The 26,731-nt window shown below is 42.7% G+C and overlaps 1 protein-coding gene across 1 annotated transcript; it reads right to left on the bottom strand.

Moving 5' to 3' along the window:
- Positions 1-4,879: 4,879 nt before the first annotated feature.
- LOC140274646 (oxysterol-binding protein-related protein 3-like) lies at positions 4,880-21,026 on the bottom strand. Its single transcript, XM_072370013.1, has 22 exons — positions 20,921-21,026; positions 14,145-14,335; positions 13,678-13,794; positions 12,894-12,947; positions 12,673-12,786; positions 12,353-12,505; positions 12,179-12,269; positions 11,937-12,040; positions 11,671-11,760; positions 11,401-11,560; positions 11,098-11,222; positions 10,877-11,008; positions 9,442-9,529; positions 8,683-8,918; positions 8,251-8,388; positions 8,074-8,137; positions 7,546-7,624; positions 7,232-7,376; positions 6,703-6,847; positions 6,495-6,621; positions 5,893-6,015; positions 4,880-5,633 (listed from the first exon to the last, which is right to left on the bottom strand). Exons 2-22 carry the CDS (start codon positions 14,205-14,207, stop codon positions 5,537-5,539), a joined length of 2,445 nt encoding a protein of 814 aa, XP_072226114.1. The 5' UTR covers positions 14,208-14,335; positions 20,921-21,026; the 3' UTR covers positions 4,880-5,536.
- Positions 21,027-26,731: the final 5,705 nt, after the last annotated feature.

Here is a 26,731-nt window from a genome sequence, read left to right as displayed (position 1 = left end):
AATGGCAGATAGTCTCGGCTTTAGGAATGCTTCAGCTAAACAACAGATGACAACGTTGGCTGGAAGACACAGAAAGCAGACCTGAATAAAGTCGAGAAAGCAACCCCCCCCCCTCCCCTTTCTACCATGACCAACAAAACAAGCTCAACATGAGGTGGTGTGGTATTAACCCTGTTAGAATAAATAATTTAAGAGTTGTCCTGATGATCTGTCCCTAACCCCAAACTCACATTCCAAAGGCTCAAATGTACGGTTTATGAATAATTCACGTTTCTTTTGTTCAGTGTGATCTGAACCATGGAAACATGGAGAAAACAAGATGAGAAGCACCATAGAAGATGTGTGAATAAATGCAATACAGTAGCCTGCAGGTGGTGAAGGCAGCCTGTGATACAGTAATAACAGAGCAGGAATGGTTCAACGTTTATCTATGGCCATGTACTGGCAAATCCAACTTCAACTTCCACCTGAATATGTGCTTTACTCACTTGGAGGGGAATGTTTCACTGAGTATTAAGTCCTTTTTAGATATATATACACATGCGATACAGCTAAAGAAATGCACGTGCGTTCGCCCCCTCAAAGCACTCAAGCGAGCGCATGAGCGCGTGAGCATTTCCCGGCAGTCCACTTATTCCGAGCAGCAGTAGTTGGAAGCAGCGCGTGCCTGCGTGGAAGTATGTGACCTTCTGAAGACCCATGACTCGGATTAGAAAGTTAATTCAGTGAAGTGAAACGTTCTGACGTCACCATTATAAGAAACCCTCGACCTTGATTAACTGGAGTACACTGGACCACCAATAAAGACGTTTTACTTGCTTACCAACAAAAAAAAAAAAGATTAAACTTGGGCTAAATAGTTGGGTTAGATGAGATTAATAACGCTATTTGCTTCAAATGAACCTATGAAGCGTTTACAAGTTGAATAAGTACCTTCGTTCAGTGCTCGTCCAGCTGTCACTCCAGGAACGTCAGTGATGATGCTGCCACGCGTAAAACCAAAACCCCTGAATTGTTGGAAGTAGTTGCCAAAAAAAAAACGCGACACACGCTGCAGGTGGACAACGTAAAGCGACTGGTTGCGGTGCTGTTCGGTGAGACTTGTGGCTGACGAGCTTGAGAAGGACCGACTTTACAGTGGAGGCTAAAGCCCGCCCTCCTCCTCTGATTCTCTCTGGACTTAATTATGATCATATGAACACACTAGTGTTTGTGTGCGTGTGTGTGTGTGTGTGTGTGTGTGTGTGTGTGTGTGTGTGTGTGTGTGTGTGTGTGTGTTTAGGTACGGATCGGAACATGAGCAGACTTGTCTGCTAGTTTTTCCCTTTACCGATTAATCAAGAGTGAATATGTTCGCATATCGTGTCTTTTTGATTCATTCATACATTTCTGCGGTTATTCGTGTCTGTTGCTACTGGTACGCAAGCAGGTCTGCAGAAGCCATTTCAGGCACACCACCCACGTCACATCCAGTTGAGGGAAGAACACGACCTGTACAGTTTAAAGAAGAAGAAATATATATATATATATCAAGCGTTTGTAATTCTGTGTCAAAAACCTCGGCTGGGAATCCCCTTAACATATTGTAACGACCCAATAAAGTACAATATAATATATGATACCATAGTCTCTTATTTATTCAATTAGACTGACCGTGGCTATAATAATGTTTGTGAGGGACAGTGAGAGTGAGTGGGTGTTTTTGGTGAGTGAGACATTTGTCAATGATGATAAGTGGCAACTTAAAGCTGTCAGGGAGTTGTCACTCAGATGCGGAGATAGTCGTCTTCTGCCTCTCTGCGCCCACACGCACACCAACAGTCCGAGTTGAGGCCTCTGCGACAAGCTGCCAAGAGCACCCTGATGTTGCGGATTAAATATTGTATTATCTTCTTTTCTATTATTTTTTTATCACAGTTATCCGCACCAATATTGGTGTGATAAAACAGTATTACCATTACTACTGGCTTATATATTTGAACAGTTCTTGAGGTTTCAGTGTAGTTGGGAGGTTTTGTGTGGAGGATTTATATCAAATCCATGCTTTCACTCTGTCCTGATCCTGTGACATTATGCCCTCCACAACTCACAAATTAGGTTCATTTCCATTTTCCAGCAGTCAAGAGGATTTGGAGAATAACAGCGGGTCAAGAACATTTGCATCATTCAGTTTTGAGCCAGTTAACCGTCGTCAGGAGGTAAGGCTACATTACATCACATCTGGCTGTAATAAACAGAGAGTGTAACTCTATCCTTGCGGGCTGACATAGATTTCTCGAGCATATTTGTGTGTGTGGGTGTGTGGAACGTTTAAGATTTTTCCCAGCTGAGTATATCCGCACGATTTGACTTATTTAAATTTTTCCCAGCATAGCTTTACCTCAAACCTGTCACATGTTGCTTTTATTGTAATATTTTTAAGAAAAAAATGACCAACGCTGAGATGCCGCAAAGTGCAGTACCACAAATAGCCACTAGGTCACCAAATCAGTGTGGAGGTGGCCCTTCTGAAAACAAAGTAATTCCAGCAGATTTAAGCAGATTCTTGTACTCAAAGAACAGATTTTGGCTTAATCAGATTTCCTCCACAACTCCACCCAATTGTACAAACAGGATCACTTTTCATTCCAAAAATAACACAATGCTGAACCATTGGTTTCAGCAGCAGTTCACAAACCAACGTGACTCTATCCATCATATATCTACTGACTGTATTTTCAATTACAGTGTATTTATAACAGTAGGTGAAAGTTGTGACATGCCGAAATTTCCCCTCCGTGAGAACAGCTACTTATGAGGATTAGTGATGAATTGTTAACTTATTTCTGGGACTGTTTGGAAACACAAACCAACTTAGGGCTGAAATGTTACTATTAAGTATGATTAATTGATGGTGATGCCAAATGAGGAAGTGGGCAGATTTCCCCTCGGTTTGGTCATGTATACATGATTGCTCAAATCTGCCCACTTCATGTGTATATATACATATATATATGTATGTACACACACACAAGGGAAATAAGAAGTCCAGACATGGAAAGCAGAGCATGTCCAAAGCCTTTTATTCACCATGCAATCCTGATATCGGTATGTCATATGACTTTGATTTTTTGTCTAAAAGTCTAAGACTGCAACACTACTGAATGGTGGTAGAACAGACTGTTGATTCCCTTCTGGTTTTATTGGGTGAAAGCCTGTTTTTCACTTGCGTACTTATCTGAGTTGAATTGTTTGACTTGGAAGGATGTAGCTGCTGACTGATCAAAGGCGTCCTCGTTAGTGCTCAACTTGCCACAAATGTGCAGTTTTAAGCTTTACTGCCTGATGTCTGCTTTATTTTTTCAGATGACAATCAGCAAACTCATCCTTACTAACTAATGCATTCTTTTTTTCTTTTTTTTTGTAATCACATTTGATGAACCGTCTTTCCCGAAAGCCCATGAAAAACGTCAGATATGCTTTTCAAGGAATGTAAAACTCCACCAAAGGACCTGAATGTTTCTTATGCTTTAAATGACAAATGCATATTTTAAGTTAGATTTATTTAGGTTAAGATTGAGTTAACAATATGGTATGGATGTGGTTAGATTAAAGTCACAGTAAAAGGTTTCATTCAGTGAACAAGATGTGATGTAAAGGTGCTTCTTATATAATCCAAATCCTTCTGGGTTTTTTTCTTGAATGAAAACTGAGTCAATAAAGTAAAGTTTCTTTAATTTCTTTCTCAACAAAATGACAGTTTATCTGCATCGTTTGTGTTTAATCAAGTTCAGTCTATGGATAAATGCAGAGCATATTATGTCATTACTAATCACTTATGCCAGATTTAATCATACTTCCTTTTATTATCAAAGAAAAAAAAACATACATGGTGGATCACTGTGACATACTGTAACCATTTTACCTTTCGACAGCATTTACTGAAACACTCAGAACGGTGAAATGTACCAGGATGGATGTCCTTAAATCATACTTCACTTTCATCAAATGTTCAAACATTAACCAAACCGAGGACGTGTTAAGTTTCATTCTGAGGCATTAAAAAGACCTCAAATTAAATTAAACAAAGTGAATCCCGCGGGAGACAAAACGTATAGAAATAAACGAAGGAGGTAACTGGGACACACAGGCGTCGTCTTTGCAGTTTTTGTAACAAAAGTGTAGTGTCTGACACTTAAGAGGTTCGGAAGGGCATCAGGTTCAGTGTGGCCAGAAAGGAGATGAATGAAGGAGAAACATTTGGAGAAAAACACACTCCTCAGCTGAGCGTGCTTGAAATAAGGCACACCAGATGAGACATATATACATATCTTACTTTTTGACTATCGGGCCCCTCCTGGGTTGCGCAGCATCTTCAGGGTCACCAAACACAGAAGGTTTTACCTTACTTAAGGGAAGAAGCACCCACAGTGAGACAGCGATTGCACCGACTTTTGGGCTTTGAAGATCTCTCCAGATTCGATGCATCAGTCTGTAATTCTGATACGGACCTGGTGGCCATTAAAATACTTCTGTGTTCGACCACGTCTGCATCAGCAGAGTTCTTCCTGTACCATCAACACATCGGCCGTTTGAAGGCGACCATCCCTTATACACCACAAAAGCTTCAAGACTGGGTGTACAGTTTCAACAGAAAACCAGAGCAGTCGTTATATTTTTTTGTTTTTAGAACGCTGTAGATATGACTGATAAATGTGTAATAACACATGCTTAGTTAGACCCTGAACATATCTCAATACTAACCGTGAAATGTTCCTGCGCCGACCTGAGTTCACTCAAACCGTCATTGTCAATATATTCATCAAGGTAATCTAGCTTCTTTTTGTGCTGTGTTTGGTATTTTGCTTATAGTTTAGGAAAGTGATTTTTAAAAAAAGAAAAAAAAAAGGACTTTTTGACACACCTCAACTCTTCCACCCACTGAACAGTTTATTCTAATATTTCAACATGGAGTAATCTTGTTTTTTCCCTCAATGAAAAACTGTATCCACAGTTGTATTACAGTCATAACTGATTATAACAAGGCAGCGCACCGACAAAAGCTTTTAAAAACCTCCTTTTTAAAAATCAAAACAACTTGTTGCTGAAGTCATCAGAAATTCCTGGCGTGTTAAGACTTTTTTACTTCCCGAAACTATCTCTTTTCGGGAAAGCATCATTCTGACGTCACCCAGTCTCGGAGTAAAAATCTTCTTTTGCATAAATGCTACAGTAGTTCATTGAGTGCAGCTATACAGTAAAAGGCACTTTGGTAAATGCTGCGATGCGATAAAACACACTGATATGCATCTTTAGTCTACACCGGCATGGTGGAAATGAACGTTTTTTTCATGCTGAACCATAATAAACAACCGTACCCAAACCAAAGGAGGTTCTTCAGGCTCTGATCAGTCCCGTTCAGAAGCAGGAAGGTCGTGTAGAATTTGGTCACTGTGACACAGAGTATTTCACGTTAACCAGGACCACGCCAGTCTCAGTTCAGTTTTATACTTCCTTCTCTACAGTCGGAGTGGAGGGACCTGACCGACTCCAGAGGTCACCACAACACCGGGAAGTCAATTTTGCTAAAGCCGGAGTCTCTGTGCGGCTCCCAGTACGTGTTGTTGCTCACCCATGTGTCATCCTTAGACTTCCTGTACGCACACGCAAAAAAAGAAAGAAGTGAAAAAGTCTGACACATTTTGAATGATTAGTCAATCACATCTGTATCTATCAAAGTGGATCTGCTACGTTGTGGAGATAGTTATTTAACATTTCTAACACAACACAGGAGATGTTGCAGAGGGGATCGCTGATCATGCAACAGACCAATTTTTGCTGCCAAAATGTGTGAAAAAAAACTGTCAAATTGCACACGAAGACATGCTTAAGAAGAAGCAAAGAGCAGCGTACTTGAAAAAGCGTGGCTGATGGGGCATGTTGTTGTCCTGCAGCACTTTCTTCCTGTCCCTCTGAAGCTGCTCTATCCTCTGTTTCTGCTCCTCGGCTCCATCCACATTCCCCTCCTCAAGCAGCCTGGAAGGAAAATGGAGTGCGTCAGGATGGGAAACAGCTGGAATTCATCCCCACTCAAGTGTAAGCAACATTTATCCAGCCTCTCGCACACAAAAGGAAAACTTTCCGTTTATGGGTGGCAGTTAATCACCCGAGTTTGGATATATAAACATCTCTGTAAACATTTAGACATTGGACAATGGTGTTCTTGTGTTTTCATCCATCTGTTGCCATGGCAATGTTAATATTTCTGTCTTCACACCACATGGGTCTAACAAATCTTGGCCCACAAACTCATGTTTGTAAAAAAGAAAAAAAAATGTTTGGGACCAAATGGTGGAATTTCAGAGCTTTTCATCAGTTCAGTCCAACTCTAAAAATTAGAGGGAATTTAAAAAAGAAAACGTTAAATTAATTAAATAAATAAAACACACACACACACATTAAGATTCTAATTGCATAGTGACAGGAAACATAAATGAGAGTTTAAGAGTTGCGACCTCTGGTCCGGCCTGAAGCGTGTGTCTGTGGGGGGCAGCTGCGGTCTTAAAGTCGAGTCCAGCTCGTTTAGCTCTATTGCAAACTGGGTGAAGCCGTAGAACTGCTCTTGGTCCACAGGCATCGGATCTGCAGATACACACACGCATGTGTCAAAATGGAAGCGCTGCGATGTTGTTTTACAGTTATTTCCTGGAATTATCCACTCACTTGCTCGCCAGATACACGTGGCAGAAGGTGGGTCCCCTTGGAACACCGATTCGTGCCATTTTCCAAAAATGGAGTGCACCACTTTTCCATTTGAATCTGTAACCACGCCCTCTATTTCATTCACTGAAGAGCTCCATGACTTCGCCTGAAGAAAAAGTAGGAAGAAAAACGATCATGAAGAAAAGGAATGCATAAACATTTTTTTTTCTAAAAAGAAAGACGTTGCTTCCACTAGATGGTGCCATTTGCCAAGATAGTACAGCATATGAGAGAGCGCTTCAGAAACAGCTGTGAAAAAGCAGATCTGCTCACATCTATGAAGCCAAATCCCACCGCACATTTGAACCAAGCCTTTAATAGTCCTTTTAATCGTGCAGTTTGTCTCTACAGGACAGGATTCAGCTGAGGCATCGCTAGAGAATTTCATCCAATAACTTTTCTTTCTTCTCAAAAAAAATCAGTTGTTCACAGCTACAGCAGAGGCATCCCCCCCCCCAAAAAAAAGTTACAGTAAAATCTGTTTGCCCACCTTGACAAATGTTATTTTACACTGACAAACGTCACTGTTAACATTCTTGATGGCCATTTCTCCGTAGTGTTCGATCCATCGTTGGCCACTCAGGATGTTATGAATGCAGGACGTCACTTTGTTCCATTCATAGTGGTCCCCAAAGCTGGAGAAATGACACGCATGCTGTGTTTATTGTGCATGAGGTGCGTGTCGTTTAATTTCTCTAACACATACAGCCTTCATTATGCACAAAACATGACAAAACGACCACATCAAATATACACACTCGTGCACGCATTAACACACCCACAGAGAAGGAGCAAAGGACCTACGCAGGTAGTGTGACATGTGTGGTTCCCATGGGAACTATTTCCATGGATTTCCCCCAGAATTTATTTTTCCATCGCACATCTAAAAAGACAAATGAGATGACAATTCGACAGGTGACTGACTGGAACAATAGACACTAATTATCACAATTTCAGTCTTCAGAGTTGCTCATCTGATCCCCTCAACCCACAACAGCTTAGTTTTTATGCATCTTCTTTATTCATGTCCACAAAGGGAAACAAAGGAGGCAACAGGCTCCAGTTTCTTTGGCAACCGGCGCCTGTTCCATTGTGTTTGAGAAACACGCTTAAGTTAAAACCACCAGACTTAACAAATCAGGTCACATTCTGCACAATAATTTGTTAAATTATGCAAATGAAAGGTGTGATCATGAGGTCAAATCCAGTTTTTCTCTTTGAATATAACCCTCAGCATGTTGGAAGCACTTGGGGACAAAAAAAATTATGTAATCTAAAAGTAAGCAAAGGCGGAAAGAGGACATTGGATGTTTATTCCAAACTTGTTCTCACCTTGCCAAAAGCTGAAGTTCTTTGAGTCCGAGTGACATGCTGAAACAGGCGGGTGATGACTCACCTGGGATTTGGAGAAAAGAGAGGATAAGATGCTTTGTCTATAGATTTTCAGTGCATTTAGTAATCTAGATTGTACTCTAATTGGGAGAATTGTGCAGATTGTGTGACCTCTACCTGCTCCGCTATAAACCTGAAGCCCTTATCAGGCCTGTCGCACTCGTAAGTCTCTCCCAGGACGGGATTAAAGGGTTTGCTTCCTGCCCGGTAGTAGGTGGACGTATAGGCAGATATCGCAAATGTGGCAACATACACCTGTGTGGGTAAAGAGGAGGGAGAGGGGTGAAACGTCAAAATTATCCCACAAGATCTGAATTCATACTCCATGTTTGCACGTGTGTGTAAATGACAGTTTGTGCTGGTGTGTATAATATGTATCCAGTGTGGGAAAGAGAATCTACTGACAGCATCATCCTAGTTTGTGCACAAGTGTAAAAATAATGAAAAAAATATATACATATATTTTGAGTACTGCAGTAAAATTAGAGCGCCCATCTTTAACGAGCAACTTTGTAAATGCAAAAATAATGGGGAATTCTTTTTATTCACCATGCGCTGGTAAGGGTCTGCAGTCTGGTTCGCGGTGTCCAGGAGGTCGCTGTACTCCAGCTCCTCGCACAGCCTCTGCAAGGTGTTGAGCGGCTCGTTGAGCTGCACAGGCATGGCCACCTTGGACAGGTCCTTACCGATGTTGTTCCTCAGGATGTTCCACAGGCTTATGCTGCTGGAGGGACAGGGGGACGGCAGCGTGGCGCGCCGGCGGGCCTGCGTCACCGCGCTGCTGACTGAGGGAGAAACGGGGTGAGACGGAGCACCTCTGAGAGCTGAAACACGCCATAGCTTGTCTTGAGAAAAGACAATGAATCCAGATCAAACCCATATTTGTATTCGAAAGCGAACGCAGTTATTAACGCCTCTTCTTTGTTTCACTGCCCCCAGAGGCAAAGATTTATGCAGTGAAAATATATAACTAAGACCATCTGCAGTGGTGAATTAATAATTCACAGATTCTCCCTCACACGGCACTGAGTTTGTAAACATGTCTGAAGTCGGCGTTGCTTGTTAGTGGTGAACATATTCTGAGCAAATGAGTAATTTCCCCAATTTGAGACATTCATAATTTATTTGATGCCGACACTGAGTAAAATACACAGGAGGCTTAGTCACAGACAGACAATCCCTCCCTCACTGACAGAGCAGCAAAAGGTTTCTTTACTCCGTCTTATTTTCCATCCGCTGAAGGGGTTAGTGTGACTTCACACACACACACACACACGCAGAAACACAACATGTAACTGTATCATGTACCGGAGTTGTGTCTCTCACAGCCTCCGTCGTACGTGTCCATGGAGACACTGTCGCTGACATCACTGATATACGAGTCATCGTCGGACACCTGCCGACAGAAAAATCAATGAGGAAAGGTCAATGAGCCTTTAGAGTGGAATGAATAGAACTCAAAGCAGAGAGTTTAGTGAACATATTGCGAAAAAGAGAAAAGGATTGAGCGTGTCATCCCTTTCAGTCGTGTTGATTTGTGTTTTTTATTAAAAATGAGTCAATGAACTCATATGAAATCAATTTTTGACCTTCAGTCGATTTCTTCCAGACATTTATGAAGCAGAAAACGTTGTCGAAAATTAAAATTGGCCTTTTTTTTGAGTTTCCAGCAGGACAAGCAACCCGAAGCAACCTAATATTTTTCTAACACGGTGGAAACACAGAAGGAGTTTCAGGTGCGTTTTGAGTTGTTCATCTTGCACACACGCCTGTTTGTGGTCTACACATCATAACGGCTCGTGATTGCATTTGTGTGTACAGTCATGACTGAAATCTTACCATGAAATTTTGCATCCATCTCTCTCCTTTTCACTCATTTCACAAGTCAATGTATTAAAACGGCAAGAGATCGACTTTTACAGTGGCTCTAATGAGAGAAATATTCTGAACAGCATCTTTCTGATCACCTTCACCTGAACAAGGTCATGATTGAAGCAACAACAGAACTAAGATATGTAGAGATTTTCTTGACATGTTTACCCCTTTATGGCATTATCTCGTGTCACAGCACCTGACAACAAGCTACTGCTTTACAACGCATTCTCAGGTCTGTTACTTTTTCTTTTTAAGCACCCAGCCGCTTGTCTTAAACTTGTTCTCATAGATTGGCTTTTCTCGTTTCTGCCACAAGATCTGGCAACACCGGCTCCAGCAGCAGAGTCGGTGCAGAACAGGAAGGCTGTGGTAAAAAGAAGACCTCAGTAATGTCACATACTATAAAAGATAAGGACTTTATGTAGGTTTTGGAAACAAAGAGACGAAAAAGGGGGTAAGAAGTATCACTACCATACAGTCCCTGGTCTTCCTTTACAGTTACACCTTCACAGGCAGTCTGTGATCGTCAAGAACTTCCTGCGAAGACTCTTATAAATCAATTTGAATTGTTTTCAACTACAAGCAAAAGACGAATTAGTTACACTGTCGTCGAGGAGTGTAATCATCGCCCGAAAACAGAAAAGGAAAGTTCATTATAAAAATCACAAATCTCATTTTAATTGTCTGGCATTTCTTAGAATTTCCAAACACAGGTTTAAGATTTTAAGGGTGCGCAGAAACCCAGAATGAAGTGAATCGTCAGAAGAGTCCAGAGCATGTACATGAACAGACCTGTTTGCTTATTATTGCATCTATTTGTTGAATAGTCACAAAAACAACAAAGTAGATGCAGCAGATATTGACTGACCTCATTTTCAGATGAAGAAGAGGAGAGGAGGTACTCCTGAGCATCAAAGAATTCCAGCATGGACTCTGGAATCGATACTTTGCTCTCGTTGGAGACCTGGTGGACCAGTGAGTGGGAAGCACTTGCGCATTCCTAATTGAAGACATTGGTTAAAGGGAATTAGACACACCACGGGAGTAATCAGGCAGAGATATGAGTTTTGGATTGAGACGAACACTCACTGAGGAGTAGCCAGTCTTGAGTCCCATAACCTGAGCCGCCTGGGGGGCCTGCAGGTCGATGGTGTGCTTCAATCTGTCTCTCTCCGTCATCAGTGAACTATATGCCGATTTTAGTGAAACATGGACTAGAGAGAATCAAATGCCAGATACAGAAAAGAAACAGGGAAAATTAGGTACAGAGTTGTCATGGAAACTATGTTGGCATATACAAGCTGGTACCAAAAAGCTTTTTTTTTTTTTTAATCTCTCCACAGAAAAAGCACGCTCAAAGCAAACTACCAGACAACCCGGGCATGAACTCACTATTGTTGGCCAGCCGGCAGAAGTCCTCTTGGAGACGTGACACGTTTGTGGGTGAGTCGGGGGATTCAGGACAGACCTCCTGAGTGGCTGACTCTGTGGTGGGGAGGTTGGGATTGGAGGCGTGCAGGCGAGGGGACTGGGAGGAAATGCAGCTTGGGACCTGGTGATCAAACAAAGGAAGGTGGATCATCATTTCCCTGTAATTCCCACTTAAATGTTGAGAACTGACGTTAAATGACCAGCAGTAGAAAAAAAGAAAAAGACATGTACTTGTAGTGTGGCTTTGGGTTCTTTGCCATTGTTTTTGGATCGCCATCTCCGTGGCCTCTTTTCCTTTTTAGGGATGTCGTAAGTAGATGTCTGTGGTCGAAATGCAACATGGTATTAGCAAAGTGACTTCCTCAATTCGTACATTTATTCACTTTTTCCCTTTTTTTAAAATACTTCTGAATCATTTGTCAATTTTTTGATCCACCCAAAAATATACTGAGAACGAGTGCTTGCAGGTTTAACTCAGCGGTTAACTTGAAGCTTACCTGAAGCGCACTGATGGCAGGAGCGGAGTATGTGCGGTGCATGACCTCCATGCTCTTCAGCAGCAGGTTGAGTTCCAGCAGATAAGATTCACATTCCTCCAACTCTGAATGAAAAACGGATCATCATTAGATCAGAGTGCAGGCGCATGCAGACACGGGGGCAAAACAGAACATGAAATACTGCAGTGAGACACACTGCAACAAGTAAGCAGAAGAGAACAGCGTAGCAAGGAGCCACTCACCTTTGGAGCATTTTTTCATGTCCTCAGAGGAGTGGAGCCAGGAGCTGACTTTTGCCTGGTGGACTGATGCCTGCTTGGTGAGAGTTGCCCTCTGAGTTAGAGGGAAGACACACAAAGGAAAATGAGCTTTTCAGCAACCCCCACCCTTAAAGAAAACCCTCTATAATAACTTACTTTTCGAAGCGAGTCACTAAAGGAGGGGGAGGACGAGGAATGGGGGTGGAAGAGGTGCCTCTCATGGGGATACATAGCAATTTCATTCTGCCGAAACACGCGGTGGTGACGCAGCTTTGACACCCACTCCTCAAACAGCTCCGGAGACTTCACCTGGGTGCCATAACATGTAATTAGAGCAACTACGTTGAAGGAAGCTCCTGTTTAGGCCTTTGGCAGAGGAAATGAAAGGAAATGCCCACAGAAACTAAAGCATTTGCTTGTGTGTGTATGGCTCAGATAACAAAAGAGAGCCACTAAACTTAAGCCTCGGGAGTTACCTTTAGGTGAAAAATGTTGTCCTCTGTGTCCAGGTCAATGCACATGGCTTTCTTCTTGATTGACATGACAGAGAGGCCAACATCTATGCAGCCATGAAGCTTGCCCTTCTGCAACTGTGCAAAGATAATTTGATGTTAGCATGTAGTTTGAGTGTGTGTGTGTGTGTGTGTGTGTGTGTAGAGCTATGACAGACAGGTGGCGCTCATCAGGTGAGGCTTACATCACTTCCACGCTTTGCATACTTCAGGATTCCTCTCTCCAACACAAAGTATCTCTAAGGAGGAAGAAAACAAAAATCAGTCAATCTTTTCAGAGCGGTGACATGGTTCTTGCTTAATAAGAGTTCAACTTTTAAACAAAAACAGCATGCAGACTTTGTCTACTTTCCATGTGACCCTGTCATTTACATTTTACAACAGCAGCAGGGAAATAAGTGATCAGCAGCGAGGATAATGGTGACAAACAGGCAGAACTGGAGCTTACGAGCACATTTCAGTTTTACAATCAGCGGTACACGCAGGCAGAGCACTCTGACAAGACGAGGCCTTTTTATCAGCTGAAAAGTGGACTGTTAAAAGCGGTAGTTTCATCATGTTGCACGGCAGAATTTTCCAGGTATGCATGAGCACACTCACAGAGAGGGAAGGGGGTGGAGGATGAGTCAGGGTTACAATTTATTCAGCTGGGGATGAAAGGATTGGAAAGACAGAAATCTTATTGAAATGTACAAATAACAAGGAAAAAAAGTGCGTGAATAGCTTTAGGTAATAACAAGGTAGCAAGACAGAACTCTAGTTGAACTTTTAGGACAATATTAATCTTGGAGTGTAAAACTCCTGCTTCTCTTTAACCAATTGAATTAAAGAATGGAATAACACAAACAAACAGGAAGTATGTTTGTTATCCATTGTATTAAACCAGTGAAATCCACAGCGAGGAGACTGCAGCAGGCGTCTAACTGCCGTTAGTGTCGGTAGGTTTAAGATGACCAGTGAGGTGCTCACCTTATGCCAACCCTTCATGGGCCACTTCCTCCTCTTGAGCACAAAGCCCTCCTGTTTGTCAGGCTCTTGCATGCTGGCAGGAAGCCCCCTGAGCCCCTCCACGATCTCCCAGCTATCCTGAGGGGGACACAAAGAGGCAACAAAGCATGAGCTCGCTCCCTTCAGATGACAGACGTATTTAAACCTAACATTCAGGAGGCGAGCTGTTGCCGAGACAGTGGCTTCAGTCGTTAAAAAAAAAAAAAAAGTTATTGCGTGTTCTTTCCTTTAAAGAGTGTGTGTCGTGATTCTAATCACACTTCAACATTCACTTCACAAATTACCGGTTGTTTTCTCAAAGACCAATTCAAAATATTTTACGGCTACACAGCACACCAACACACAGGCTAATGCCATGCTGAATTTGCATGAAGCAAATCAGAGGTCAGCTGAGAGCAAACGTGGCAGCAGGGGCCACACATACGTACCTGGTTGCTGTCGTGTTTCGAGGAGCCACTGCTGTCACTGTGAGTGGGCGACGGTGATGTCATCTTATTGCGACTTGGCTGTTCTTTCCCCGAGTGTTGTCTTGTTTCTGTGGAAACCGTGGCGATCGAGATCACAGCGGAGCCTCTGGGAGCATCACTCTGACCTTTGAAGGCCACGCCAACAGTCAGCACTGCCGAGAAAGGTTGCAGCCAAATGATTGTCGGAGCAACACAGAGGTTCCGCTGATTTCAAAGAGAACAGCGGCTGCGCAAGGCGTCTGCAAACGGGACCGACGGAGGAATCGTTTACTCGGCTTGTGTATGAGTAACTGTAAAATCCCCAAAAGTCTGATGTTATCTCAGTTTTAGGGAAGCTGGACAGAAATATCCAGACTACATTCATAATCACGATCTCTCACACACGCCATGATCAGATGCTCGGGCTTTCTGTGGACTGTTGTGATTCATGTGGACTAAATACAAGCATACGCTCAAAGAAATGCTTCAAAGTCAATATTTATGGCCATGGCGGTACCATACAAGAACAAAGATCAAACGACCACTGCCTTTCATCATTGTTCTTGTATGGGGATGGAACCATGTAAGCATCAGTGAATCAGCAAAAGCAATCTATTTGGAAATATAACATCATATAACCTAAACAATCCTTGAAAAATCCCATTAAAACCTTATGACTCCAAAGGTTACAAGATCCAACTTTAGCACTGTTAAGAGTCAAATTGCCCATCCTCCATTAAAAAGATCCCATGAGCTCATAATGATGTGTTCAGGCAGGTAAAGTTGTTTTTTTCTAATCACATGTTCTTTACCTTACAGTCATATATGTTTGTATACCTCTGCCTACACCAGTCTAGCAGGTTATCTATTGCATACATGAACAGTTTCACTCCACCATCAAAAGGTTTGGCTGTCTGCTGCAGTGCTGGCTTTTTTTACACAAGACTCTCAAACAGTTTTTTAATGCGCTAAACAAATTCGGTGCCTTTCCAACATTTTCAAAGCCTCTTTTCGTTTTGCAATGAATTGTTAAAACCTTGATGCGACTGACCTGAACAAAGCTCAAAAGTCATCCGATTCAACACCTACGACAACAGGAACCCGAAAGAAACTATTTCACGTTCGAGTTCTGCCTTAAAGCTCAGACACAGTGTCGACTGCAGGTTTTTCAGACCTCTTTCAATTCAGGTTACCATAATTCATTTGACTTTTGTTTAAAAGTAGCCTGATGATGCGCGGCGCACCGGTGAACATTGAAAGGGAGCTCCAACAGAACCAGAGTCGAATAATGGTCTAATCTCTGTTTCATAAGATGAGGTTTTTTTTGTTCCGATTTGAGCAATACAACTGCCTTTTGGTTCATTTTCAGAGGGCTTTCAGTTGCCTTTTAGTGAGTAGTGACAAGTGACTTTTGTCTAGCCTTTCCTTCCGTAAACAGCTGGCTGCTGGAGTACTGCGCTGGCAGTTTTCCTTCTGAAAGGTTTCCAATCTCAACAAAGGAAGTCGAGATTTCACTCAAAAGGACAATTTGCTTGTATCCTTCCCCAGATCTGTGCTTTTCAAACAGTCCCTGATAGAAAACCTACCTTAACCTCATGCCCTGATTTTCATTCTGACACACGGCATCCACCAGGAAAAGTAAGTGTCCACTGAATTAGATCTGGCACACGTGGACAGCAGTTAAATAGTAGGAGAGCGTTTGAAAGCGAAGAAGAAGAAGGATGCATCAGAGCTTAAATGCAAACAAAGATTCTGAAGATTTACGTAAAGGTGATATTTTTTGTCTTCTATTTTTGTGGAGCACTTGAAAGGGTCCGCAGTGTGATTCCAAAGCTGTACTGTCCATGAGTAGTGAGCAAGATTCATGAAACATCCCACTCGTGTTGTGGTGCAATATTCATTCTTCTCCTTCTCCTTACCACAAATGACACAACCCCAACCTGGCTGTGCAAGTTATGCTTCTGTCTGTGTTTTAACCCCCCCACCCCCTTTCTTGCTGATACGGTCTAAGATCTGTGGTCATGTGGAAGTATAAAGGTGATAAGGGCACATCCCTGCCTGGTGGGAATGCCTGTGAGCTTTGTGTGTGCTTGCATGCATGCAAATGTGTGTAAACTTCTGGATTATAATGTATGCTGCCAACTGCACTCTGCAAACACTGGTGGTTTAAATGAGTGTTTGCGTGTGTTTTCTGAAGTTCCCCAAGGCCTCGCTGGCTGTCTGTACCATGCTCAGGACGTGAGTCATCAACAGGAAAGAATGTGCTCCGTGCTTCGATACCTCCAACACACCACAACACCAGGCTAGCTACAGTCAACACTAAGCTAAAAGCAGACTGGAACACACGGGCGGCCCACTTACTTCACAGCTCAGGAGCACAGGCTAAAAGGACAGACAACAAATTTGAGTAGGTTTCACATGATAAACTCGGGGGAACTTGATTTAGCTTGTCAAGCTGTTCTGCTCGCACTTGTCAGGCTGTGACTTGCCTGCGGTTTTTAGCTGCATCTCATGCTTTTCTGGACGTAAATCCAGTCAGGAATGTACTAAATACAACATCTGCATAGAGCTACAGCTGTGAAAATGCACCCACTTGTAATCTTGAAAAATAATTTAAAAAACACCCAACAAAGCTGCATCTAACAACGAAACACTCAAAATGCATGTTTTTACATATCACTGAATCATTCTTATCAGGGCTATCTACTAAATAAATTAGAACAGCAGCAACAGCTTCTTCAACCCTTTCATACGACTCAGAGGCAGAGTTTGCAACAACACACTTCCTTAGAATGAAACCTCAAACATTGTTTAGGTGCATCAGTGCAGAGAGGTTTTGTTTGAAGCCTCGTTGCCTTACGAGATCTCCCTCCTGTGAGTATAAACACGTAGCATAAACACTAAACCGGACCAACTGCCACAGATAAAGTGGGAACGATGCTGGGACATGACTCCCTGAACATCCCACCGTGTGCCCTACTTACAGTACGTTATCTCCACTGATTAGGGAAGGACTGTACACCGCCAAGCTTTCTGCAGAGTAAGACGAGAAGAACCCGTGCTTTCAGCCTGTAGCCTTACATAACATGAGTCAATCATTAATGACATGACACCTCGTAAACGATCTGTTCAACGACCCAAATGAGGAAGAAAAGCATTTAAAGCTGCGTTTTTCTTTTTTCCCCCAAAGGCACCAGAATTGTCCAGGTGAGCCAACAGGAAGGAAGAGACAGTACAGATGAATGGTTTAGCCTGTATGTATTAATTTCAGGGAGTAATATTTGGCGGCATGAATCATATGTGGTCCTGTGATCTCAGTACATTTGCCATAGTTTCTGTTGCACTGCACAAAAAGTACTACCTGGAAGGCCCTACGATGTGTACACTTTTCCCCTCGAGTTTCTCTTCGAAATGGAACTTTAAACCAAGTGGGCGGGGATGCACACATTCAGGAGACAAAGTAGAGGGGCCTTTTTTTATTTTCTAGGGCCACCGGCCGCCGGCGTTCTGTAAAAGCTCATGAAGCAGTAATGTGACAACACACTTTGTTGTGCAAAGGTATAAATACACTATGTATCCAAATGAACCTCTGAAATAATAATCTACCCGTCCACTTCCTTTCTGGGGGGGGGTTGAGCATGACGACACGCAGCACATATTCTCACAGAACACATATTTTCTTCACAAAGCAAAGCTGAGACCTATTGTTCAACAGTTTCTGGCTAACACCTGAGGGATGGTCAGGCTGGAGTTTCTGGTCCTGGCATGAACAAAAACAACAAAACAACACATTGATGTCGACACAGCTGTTGCTCCATAAACTTTCTTGCAGCAGCAGGACTGCCCTCTGCATTACTGGCAAAAAGGTCCTCACAGATTACAGGATTATCAAGTCAAAAGTGTGGATGATCCACCGATCATCAGAAAGCTTTACAAGACGCTTTCTAAGACTCGCATCTGGCGATATCTATTTATACTCCAAAACAAAAACGCTGGAACAAAAATAGAGTAGCAGATGAGTGGCAGCATATGGCTGATTGCAGCAGCACTCATTTTATCTGACCTCTGACTTGAGCGTACGGCTCATGGGACTGACTTTTTTTTTTTTTTAAAGCTATTCAAACGCCACTTTTACATCCGAGGAAGAGAGTTAGACGGTGCCTGTGTTTCCTGTCAGCAATCAGAGGAAAACTAATGCGTCTATCAGCGAGTGATCAAAGAGATACAAACAGCCAGAACATGTCACTTCGCAGTCAGCTATTTTAGATTGCACTCAAAGAGCGAGAGAAAGAGAACAAGCCTCAGAAACAGCATGCACTCAGATACCTCAGTGCCGTGTTTTTGACAAGCTGCATCACAAAAATAAATGAATCTGGTTTGTTACTGCTCAACCACAGACTGCTGCGGATACACGAAAAAAAGAGGAAAAAATAAATAAATCAGTGTGTTTGTCATTTCTAAATAATGTGAAGACGATAAACTCAATTATAATGAGAACCTGCAGTCACAGAAGCATGATTTCACACAAGTCTCTCTTCTGGCCGGCTTAAATGGAAGTAGGGCAGAACACCCCACAGCCTCGTGCAAGCACAGGCAGGCTATTCACAGAGCGGCCGCTTGGTGCATTAGTCAAGTGGGAGCGCTCTGTATTCCCCAGCTTTTCAGTGGGTGTTGTGTAAAGGAGAAAGTGACACAGAGATAACTCAGTGAGTCACTTCGGCCACGCTGGATGTTTACACCCGGGAATGTTGCTTCAGAAAAAAAAAAAACAACATTTGAGCTGGACGGCGATCAGCTGATTAACAGACTTAAAACAGACCCCTGCGGCACAATCCTCCTTCAGCCCGAGTTAACAAGAGCACTGAAAGAGCAGCCCGAAACAGAGCCACATGCAGCAGGAAATTTATCTCTTGCTCAAGGGCACTTCAAAAGGGCAGATGCTTGCTAACGGCCGGGTATGAACCATCTTGAACTGGAGTGCTTTACAAATGCTCTAAGTGCACAGAGCAGCAGCAGACGGGCACTGCGACTACTTGTCTGAAGTGAGTTTAGAGGGGAAAATTAGGCAGTTTTCATAACCTCGATGACTCGCTGTCACATGATTGAATTTTTATGATTACACTATTCCATCTATCAGGGCAAACGATGCCAGAGTCAGTGATCTTACATGTTTGATCACTGACGATTGAACGATTTCACCGGCGATCAGATGATCAAATGATTTTATTCAGCTTGCAAGCCATACTCATAGCACGGACAAATCAGATGCCACAAAACTTCAAATAAACTGGAATTGGCCAGGGAAACTGCAAGTGGTCCTCCTCTCAAACAAATCCGTCCCAGCTTTAAGGCAACGTGGTTCCTGTTTTTTGTGGAAATGATCTTCTAAGACAGATTTTGTACCCTACCTCCTGCCCAGGGGCAACTGGAATACTCTGAATACGATGAAGTGGGTGAAATGGAAAATAAACGAGTAGCTTTCTGTGTCTTTTTGAGACCAAATCCAGTGATTCTGGATCTTCCTCTTGTGCTCCGCTCACTGCGGCACACGCTGAGCCTGCATGTTACTTACTAGAAACACGCTTTGTTTTGTACAAACAACAATTTTCCGAGAATAAGCTGTGCGTCCCAGAAGGTTGAAATCAGAAAAATACTGATGCTGCATCAGAAACTAAGAACTTCAGGTTTACTTTTGTGTGAGGACAGCATAAAATGTTGAAGCATGGCACAGAGTCAGATTACCTTATTTGACAACACAAGCCTTGATATCCAACTATTGCGCATGTGTACTGTGCAGTCCAATGAGTTTAACTAAGCAATAACCTGCTTGTTACTTCCTAAACAAACAGATTAATAATTCAACTTCATTCTCTGAGACTAGACATGTTTACAGAAAATAACTGTTTTGTTTTACATGTGGCTTGAATGCTAAATTGGCAGTATGCACACAGGCTATCAGTGACTTTCACAGTGATAGTGATGCCATCACTATCAGTGACTTTCACAGTGATAGTGATGCCATCACTGCCCGTGCATATAATGATCTTGTCTGGAGGAAGAGGCGCTGATGCCCTGTATCGATTTACAGCACAATGGGATCAAAGTGCCTCAAGCAACACAAAAGCCACAGGGAAGGGATTATTTCATGATTAATGGCTGAAGTGAATCATTTTCTGAATACTTTGTGATTTCCTTTTGTACCATTGCTCCAGGTAAACAGACATGTCCCCCACTAACGAGACATCATCAGTACAACCTCAGTCGCCTATTTAACAAAAAACACGCAGATCAAAAGTAACTGTTTAATTATGCCGTGTACGATGTCAGAACTGCAGCCAGTCGGGATTGGTGTGATTAAATATTCACGAATAGGGGACAAACTCCTCAGGGAGTAACCACAGGTGGCCTCGCTCAGACTGTTCCTGCTGCCAGCAGTCGGCTCGGCACGTCAAACTTGTAAGCGTTAGGAAAATGCCCAATATGTTCCCTTTAGTCGAGAGGCAGACAGCCTCAAACAAGCCAAAACATAACAATTCGCGTACATAAGAAGAGTCCAACATTAACCGAGCTCAAAATATCAAGGAGTCCATCAATAATTCTATCGAAAGCGATTTTTCAGTTGAGCGGCTGAACGACGGACAACGCTGTCAAGTCTGCCGCTCAAGTCAAACGGAAGCGACGTTACAACAGCCACAACACAAAACGACTTTCACGTGAGTTATGAGTGTTGATAAAGAAATTAATAAATATATGCTTACGGTTCTGTGGCGAAAGCTACAGCATCCTACTCAGACAGCAGAGCGACACACGGCACCTGGCTTCGAACTGCTCCTGGTTTCGTGGCCCGAGCAGAGCGTCGTGGAGGGGGAGGGATTTGCTTGAGCAGCAGGTGTGAGTGACGTCCTTCTAAACTAATCACAATTAAGGATAATTCAGAGAGGCGGGGCATGGAGAATGGGGAGGGGACATTCTTCAAACTGGCCTTGAAGTGACGTAGGCAAAACTATGAAGACAGAAAATCTTGTCGAGGTGAAAGTTTAACGTCAACGTTGCAGAGCGTGCGTCAGGTAAATTGCTGACAAATGTGACGCACAGGTCATGTGAATAGACACAAAAAAAGCCAGCTTAGGTTTCTGTTTATAAAGCAAGCCTCTTAACTTCAAATCTAAGACAATTGCCAGGGAGTGTTTTACATTCCCCAAGTTCAATCTGCTTCAGGGTATTAACTAACGTGGGCTCTGCTTGTAGCCACCAAAAGATGAACTACTAAGTAAGAGCAAATTTTGACTGCTTTGTAAATTAGACAAAGTCCTAGGAACAGCAACATGCGCAGCAGCATACACACAAAATACAAGAACACACAAACGCATTTAATTCTTGAGTAATCTATTGTGATGTCACAAGGCCAAGTGATCTGTTTAAAATACTGCTAGTTTTGTCAAGGAAAAACAAAACAAATGAACAACACAAAACTCTCAGCTCGGCCTGATTGCCAGCTGAAAGCGGTGAACGTCTGGTTACTCATCAGCCTACTTAATCTAGAACATTATATTTTGACATCAACAGCTTTGCAGAGTATGAGCATTTTGTTTAAAACACACACACACACACACACACACACACAAAAACACGATAGAAGCAATGAGTTGGAGGGATTCAGCAAATCTTGGTAATCTCTCAGGACTTATTGCCAAATAACATTGCTGATAGTCCTGGGACAGATTGTCTGGTGAATTTCCAAAGACATTTTGGTTGCAAAAGATGGCTTCACTCACAACTGCTGACTGTCTGCTTAAACGATGAATAAGAGAGAGAAGTTGTGTGACTGGGTGAACAACTTAGCATGTGCTTACGTGTCTCTGCCTAATCCGCCATGATTTCCCTGAAAAGCTACGCTCCTCTGCCGTCCTTGCGGCCCTGTTCTCTACCTCCATGTCGTGGATTTGTTGATCCAACAAAACAAATTCCCTCTTTTGCATGGGCATGAGGCAGACTTCCTGTCTGGGTTTATTTCTATGGCAACAGAAGGATGGAAAAACATAGAGAAGGGGAGGGGGGGTCTTTGAAAAGGAGAGTAACAGGGCTGGGTGTGTCCAGAAACAACTTAGAATCAACAAAAGTGTTTGCTGCAAAAAGGAATGTAGGGTTTCCTACGTCAAGACTGGAACTAAGAGAGAGAATGTCTGCTGTTTACATGTCGCTGTGTAGGGCTCAGACATAAAGAGGCTGTTATCTGTGCTTGAATCAATGGCTTTTCCTTGCAAAACTTCAGTGGATTCCAGTGTAGCCTACTCACCTAAGGAGTGCACAGTTGTAGCCACAATGGGACACACCCTTGCTTCGTCCTCAGCTGACAAACTGTGAACTGTGCTGGTCTGCGCACAATGATTGCATTAGTTGGCATAGAAAGTGCCCCAGATTTTCAATGATCGTGACTTTTGATGATCGTGGCCTAATTTCAAATCTTTACAGACAAACACAGCCATAAACGCGATGATATAAACTGAAACACGAGACCTGAAATTATTTATATCACCTCTCTGCCACTTACAACACACATGGAGGAGCGAGAGACACGCACATGCTGTGCAAGCCAAGTGTGTGTTACAGTGCCATCTGTCGGCTAGCTTTGGTTACTGCACACAGAGTAGCTTGTATTCAGGCAGGAAGCCAAAATGCTGGGAGGGCCTCATGATATTTACACTCCATACAAAGGCCTGCCATTTACTTCAGTATGAGCAGTGTGCAGTTTAATTTTAAGTGTGGAAGGGATGCAGTGCAGGGAGGCAACACCCTTTAACTAAGAGACTTCTGTCTTCTGGAGCGGAACTTGATCCTTGATTATAGGCTGGACTAACGTGTGACTCCCCCATTACTCTAAATGCTTTTTAAAAACTATGCCGAATGTTATTTGCTCATGCAGTCTATCAGAGTGGCAAACCCCTCACTATCTTTTTCAGAGAAACCCAGCCTCTCTGTGATGCTCTGTTTAGGACCACTCGTCTTACTGACCTGCTAAACAGTTTACCTAACTAGTTGTAAGCCGTTCCACCGGATGATCTTCAGAGCACTTAACATTTTGTCCCACCCCCTCTTGATACCCTCTATTTAAAAAAAAAGAAAAAAAAAAGCCTTATACTAGCATCAAATTGAAAACGAGCATTAAAAACAGTATTTTAAATAAGTGAACAGTCAAACACAGAGAAACAACATTTTCTCAACGTCTAGGCTATTTACAACTCATTGTGTTGCCTTATTCAAGTTGGGGATTTCAATAGGGTTTTGTATGTGGTAAAATGGACCGAAAAAGCAGGAATGCACCATGTGCTGTTGTCACAAAGGACAGGCCTGAAAAAATGAGGCATTTACTCACGCTGCTACAGTGTAATGCTAGTGATCTTGCTTTGGTATTCTCCTATTTTCTATAATATACTAAACACAAAGGATAACTGATGGTGGTGTGGCTTGTTTTGCGGGCTCATGTGCCAAAGTAACAAAGTCAACAAAGTCACCAGAATCTATCATTGGTGGAGTTTTAACATCCGCTTTCATCTCTAAATGAACAAAAATAACATCTGCTTTCATCTTTAAAAGAACACGGATGGCCGCTGCACATTTAATGTTCACCCATCCGGTAGCTGTTCTGCTTAAATAAGCCAAAACGCTGATGGGACCAGTGGAAATCTCATGGGATCACTGTCTATATGTATTTCTGATATGTATATCTGGGAATCTTTTATATACCAAATTTCACCGCAATCCGGTGTTTTCAGTACAGGTCATATTGCAAGACTAAGAGTAAAAATAACACATTTGGCTTTGAGGTCACTGAAGGTCTGAGTTTTGGTACAATTTCACATGTTTGGTAATCTACTTTTACAGGCCAGAGGGAGCAAAAATGAAGTTTCTGCATTTGCATGCCTGCAGGGGTCGATGTTGCACACGAACACTGCAGTGTGGGGACTCATACAGCTGCAGATCAGATGTCTCAACCTAAATTACGAACTGAGGACTTTGTTTTAATGACTCATAAAGGCCTCATTTTTCTGCGCTCTTGTTTGTGACTGGTGCTGCATCGTGTTAGACTGTGCGATGCTTATCCAGTGATCAGGTCCATATGTGTGTCTTTTTTTGTGTGTGCTGGCTTTCATCTTTTTGTGTGCACATGCATCTCTGTCCCTATGTTCAGGGTGTTTGAGTTCCTGAGCGTTATCTTGTGTGCAGCTCAGTGAGCTGAACGTCTCAGGGCATTATGCTGTGTTAGTGTCATTATGTGACTGAGGCTGATTATGTGTGTGTGTGTGTGTAGACTTTCTATCAGACTTGTTAGATCAAAGCGTTTGCCACTCAGTACACACACACTATCCTTTACACTGCCCTTCTCATTGCTGTATCTCCCCCCTCCATTCTCTCCAGACTTTCAACAGGGCAATAAGCATGCTCTGTAATTTTTTCCAGATGTTGAGCGCCTCCCTTCCTCCCTTTGCCTGCCTCTGCTCTTAACGCTCCCAGGGTTTACTGAAACCGTGAAGGTTCTCCCAGACCTCCTTCCTTTCCATTCCGGCGTTGTCCCTCCCCAGCTTGTTCAACATGCTGGCCTCAATAATGAAACGTGACCCCAGGAGGTCAGGCAGCAGAGGTTGGAGCTTTCCCAAAGCAGAGAGGTGCTGTTAAAAACACTTTTCCCATGTTGTGTGAATTGTATTTGGTGCACCCAGCACCAACGGTGCATCTGTTCTGATATGCTATATTGCACTGATTTTGATGATATTATTAGTAAATATTACGAGTAGCGAAAGAAAAAAGTGTCCTTCTGTTGTTTCTGTCCATGCCGACCTCCTTTTCTCTCTCGTGTGATGGGAACCAGCTGGGGGAGCCGAACAGGGGAGCATGGGAATGTGGACGACTGCAGGCATGGGACCCAGGTGCTCGTTTCACTCTTCCTCCAACATTTATCCTTATGTTGGCACATGCAGAGCATGTTCTCATCATCACACGCTCCGCTCAAAGGAAAGTCTCTTTCACCATCTCTCTCTAATTGCAGAAACACACCCATACATCCCTCTCAAACATTCAGACATGCACACCGTTAATGCACAGTGAGCATGGAAGAGATCTATGATCCCCGGCTCCTGCTGAAGCACTTAACGATCGCAGCAGCTGTTGCTCATGTAAACCCTCCTCACTCACAATGTGAAACACATACACAGTCCCACCTCCACAACCCCACTTTTCTTACACTTTTGTTTTGCTCTCCTGCCTCCATCTCTGCATGTATTTTGACACTGAAAAAGATCCCTAAGAATACAGCAGGTGAAAGTCTCGTCAAATAAACATACATGGCAACTGTTCCTGTGCTTATAAACCTGCAAAAGTGCATGTGCACAAATGCAGCCACACATGCTTTCTGGACTTGCCACACATGGATTTATTTGAACCGTTTCCTCTCGATTAAAGCACTCCTGCATTTCTAATCTGAACGACATTCAATGCAGCCTATCCTTTACAGTGATTGCCAAGATGAGGTTTAGATATACATTTGTTTCGTGCTGTGTTACATTAACAGGGGATCTTTCATTAGTTGTTTCTCTGATCCAAGATCTACAGGGAAACTGAGATCCCTACACTGTATGTGTGGAATACATGACAGATCATCTTGATTTCCTGTGTAGTATGTCTATAATAAGTCTATGCGTGGGTGTATCCAGTGGAATGAAAAGTTTTTACACCCTGCGGTGTACCCTACGGTCAGTTCTTCATCTGTTTGGGAAGTAAGCTTCAAGAGTCTTTCCTATCTTGTTTGGAAAAATTTCACCCACTCTTCCTGCAAAACGCATTTTGTTCCGTGCTATTCTTTGGTGAATTTGCAGATGGTTTCTTTGGGATTTTTTTTTGTTGTAAAAGATGGTTTATGTTGCTTTGAGGGTCATGTTAAAACCCTCACTAACATGTTGAATGATGCCAGACAGATAGTGTGTTATTTGCCTCCAGAATGTGCTGGTATTTACTAAAGTTCCTTCTCTAATAGAGATTCTTCCTGCGTATTTTCCCCCATGCCATTGAATGCAACATGAGCCCAAAGTATGACCAATCCATTGCTGTGTTTAACAGCTGAGGAGATGTTTTTCTCATGAATTTCCACATTTTTCTCCAAACATACCTTTGTCTTAGGTAAGATGCAACAATCGAAATTTGACAAATAATCCGCTCATTTAACATGAATACTAGTTGAAGGTAAACTGTGGAAAAACCCTCACAAAAGCAGGTCACAGGATAGTCAGATGCTGCACTGCAAAAATGAGTTAATTCCCGAAACTGAGGTCATGCAGTAATTAAATAATTTCTGAGTGAAGGACTGAAGAATTGTTTCTCAGAAGTTTATAAATTAGTTTCTAAAACAGCTGTCAACATTCATTAAACTCAAAGATAGTTCCGACATTTCTCAACTGAATGAGTCCAACAGCTAGTTGAAAAAGCAGATGCTCGTGCACGTTGCTGGACTGATGCCTGAAAAAGGTTGTGATTTGGTGCATCTGGGGTTTCAAGAATGAAATGCATCAAAGTAATGC

Source organism: Leuresthes tenuis, unplaced genomic scaffold (genome assembly GCF_036924035.1).
Source record: "Leuresthes tenuis unplaced genomic scaffold, fLeuTen1.0.hap1 SCAF_18, whole genome shotgun sequence".
Taxonomy (NCBI): Eukaryota; Metazoa; Chordata; class Actinopteri; order Atheriniformes; family Atherinopsidae; genus Leuresthes; species Leuresthes tenuis.
Note: the sequence above shows the minus strand (reverse complement) of the source record. Positions and strands in the feature narration are given on the sequence as shown.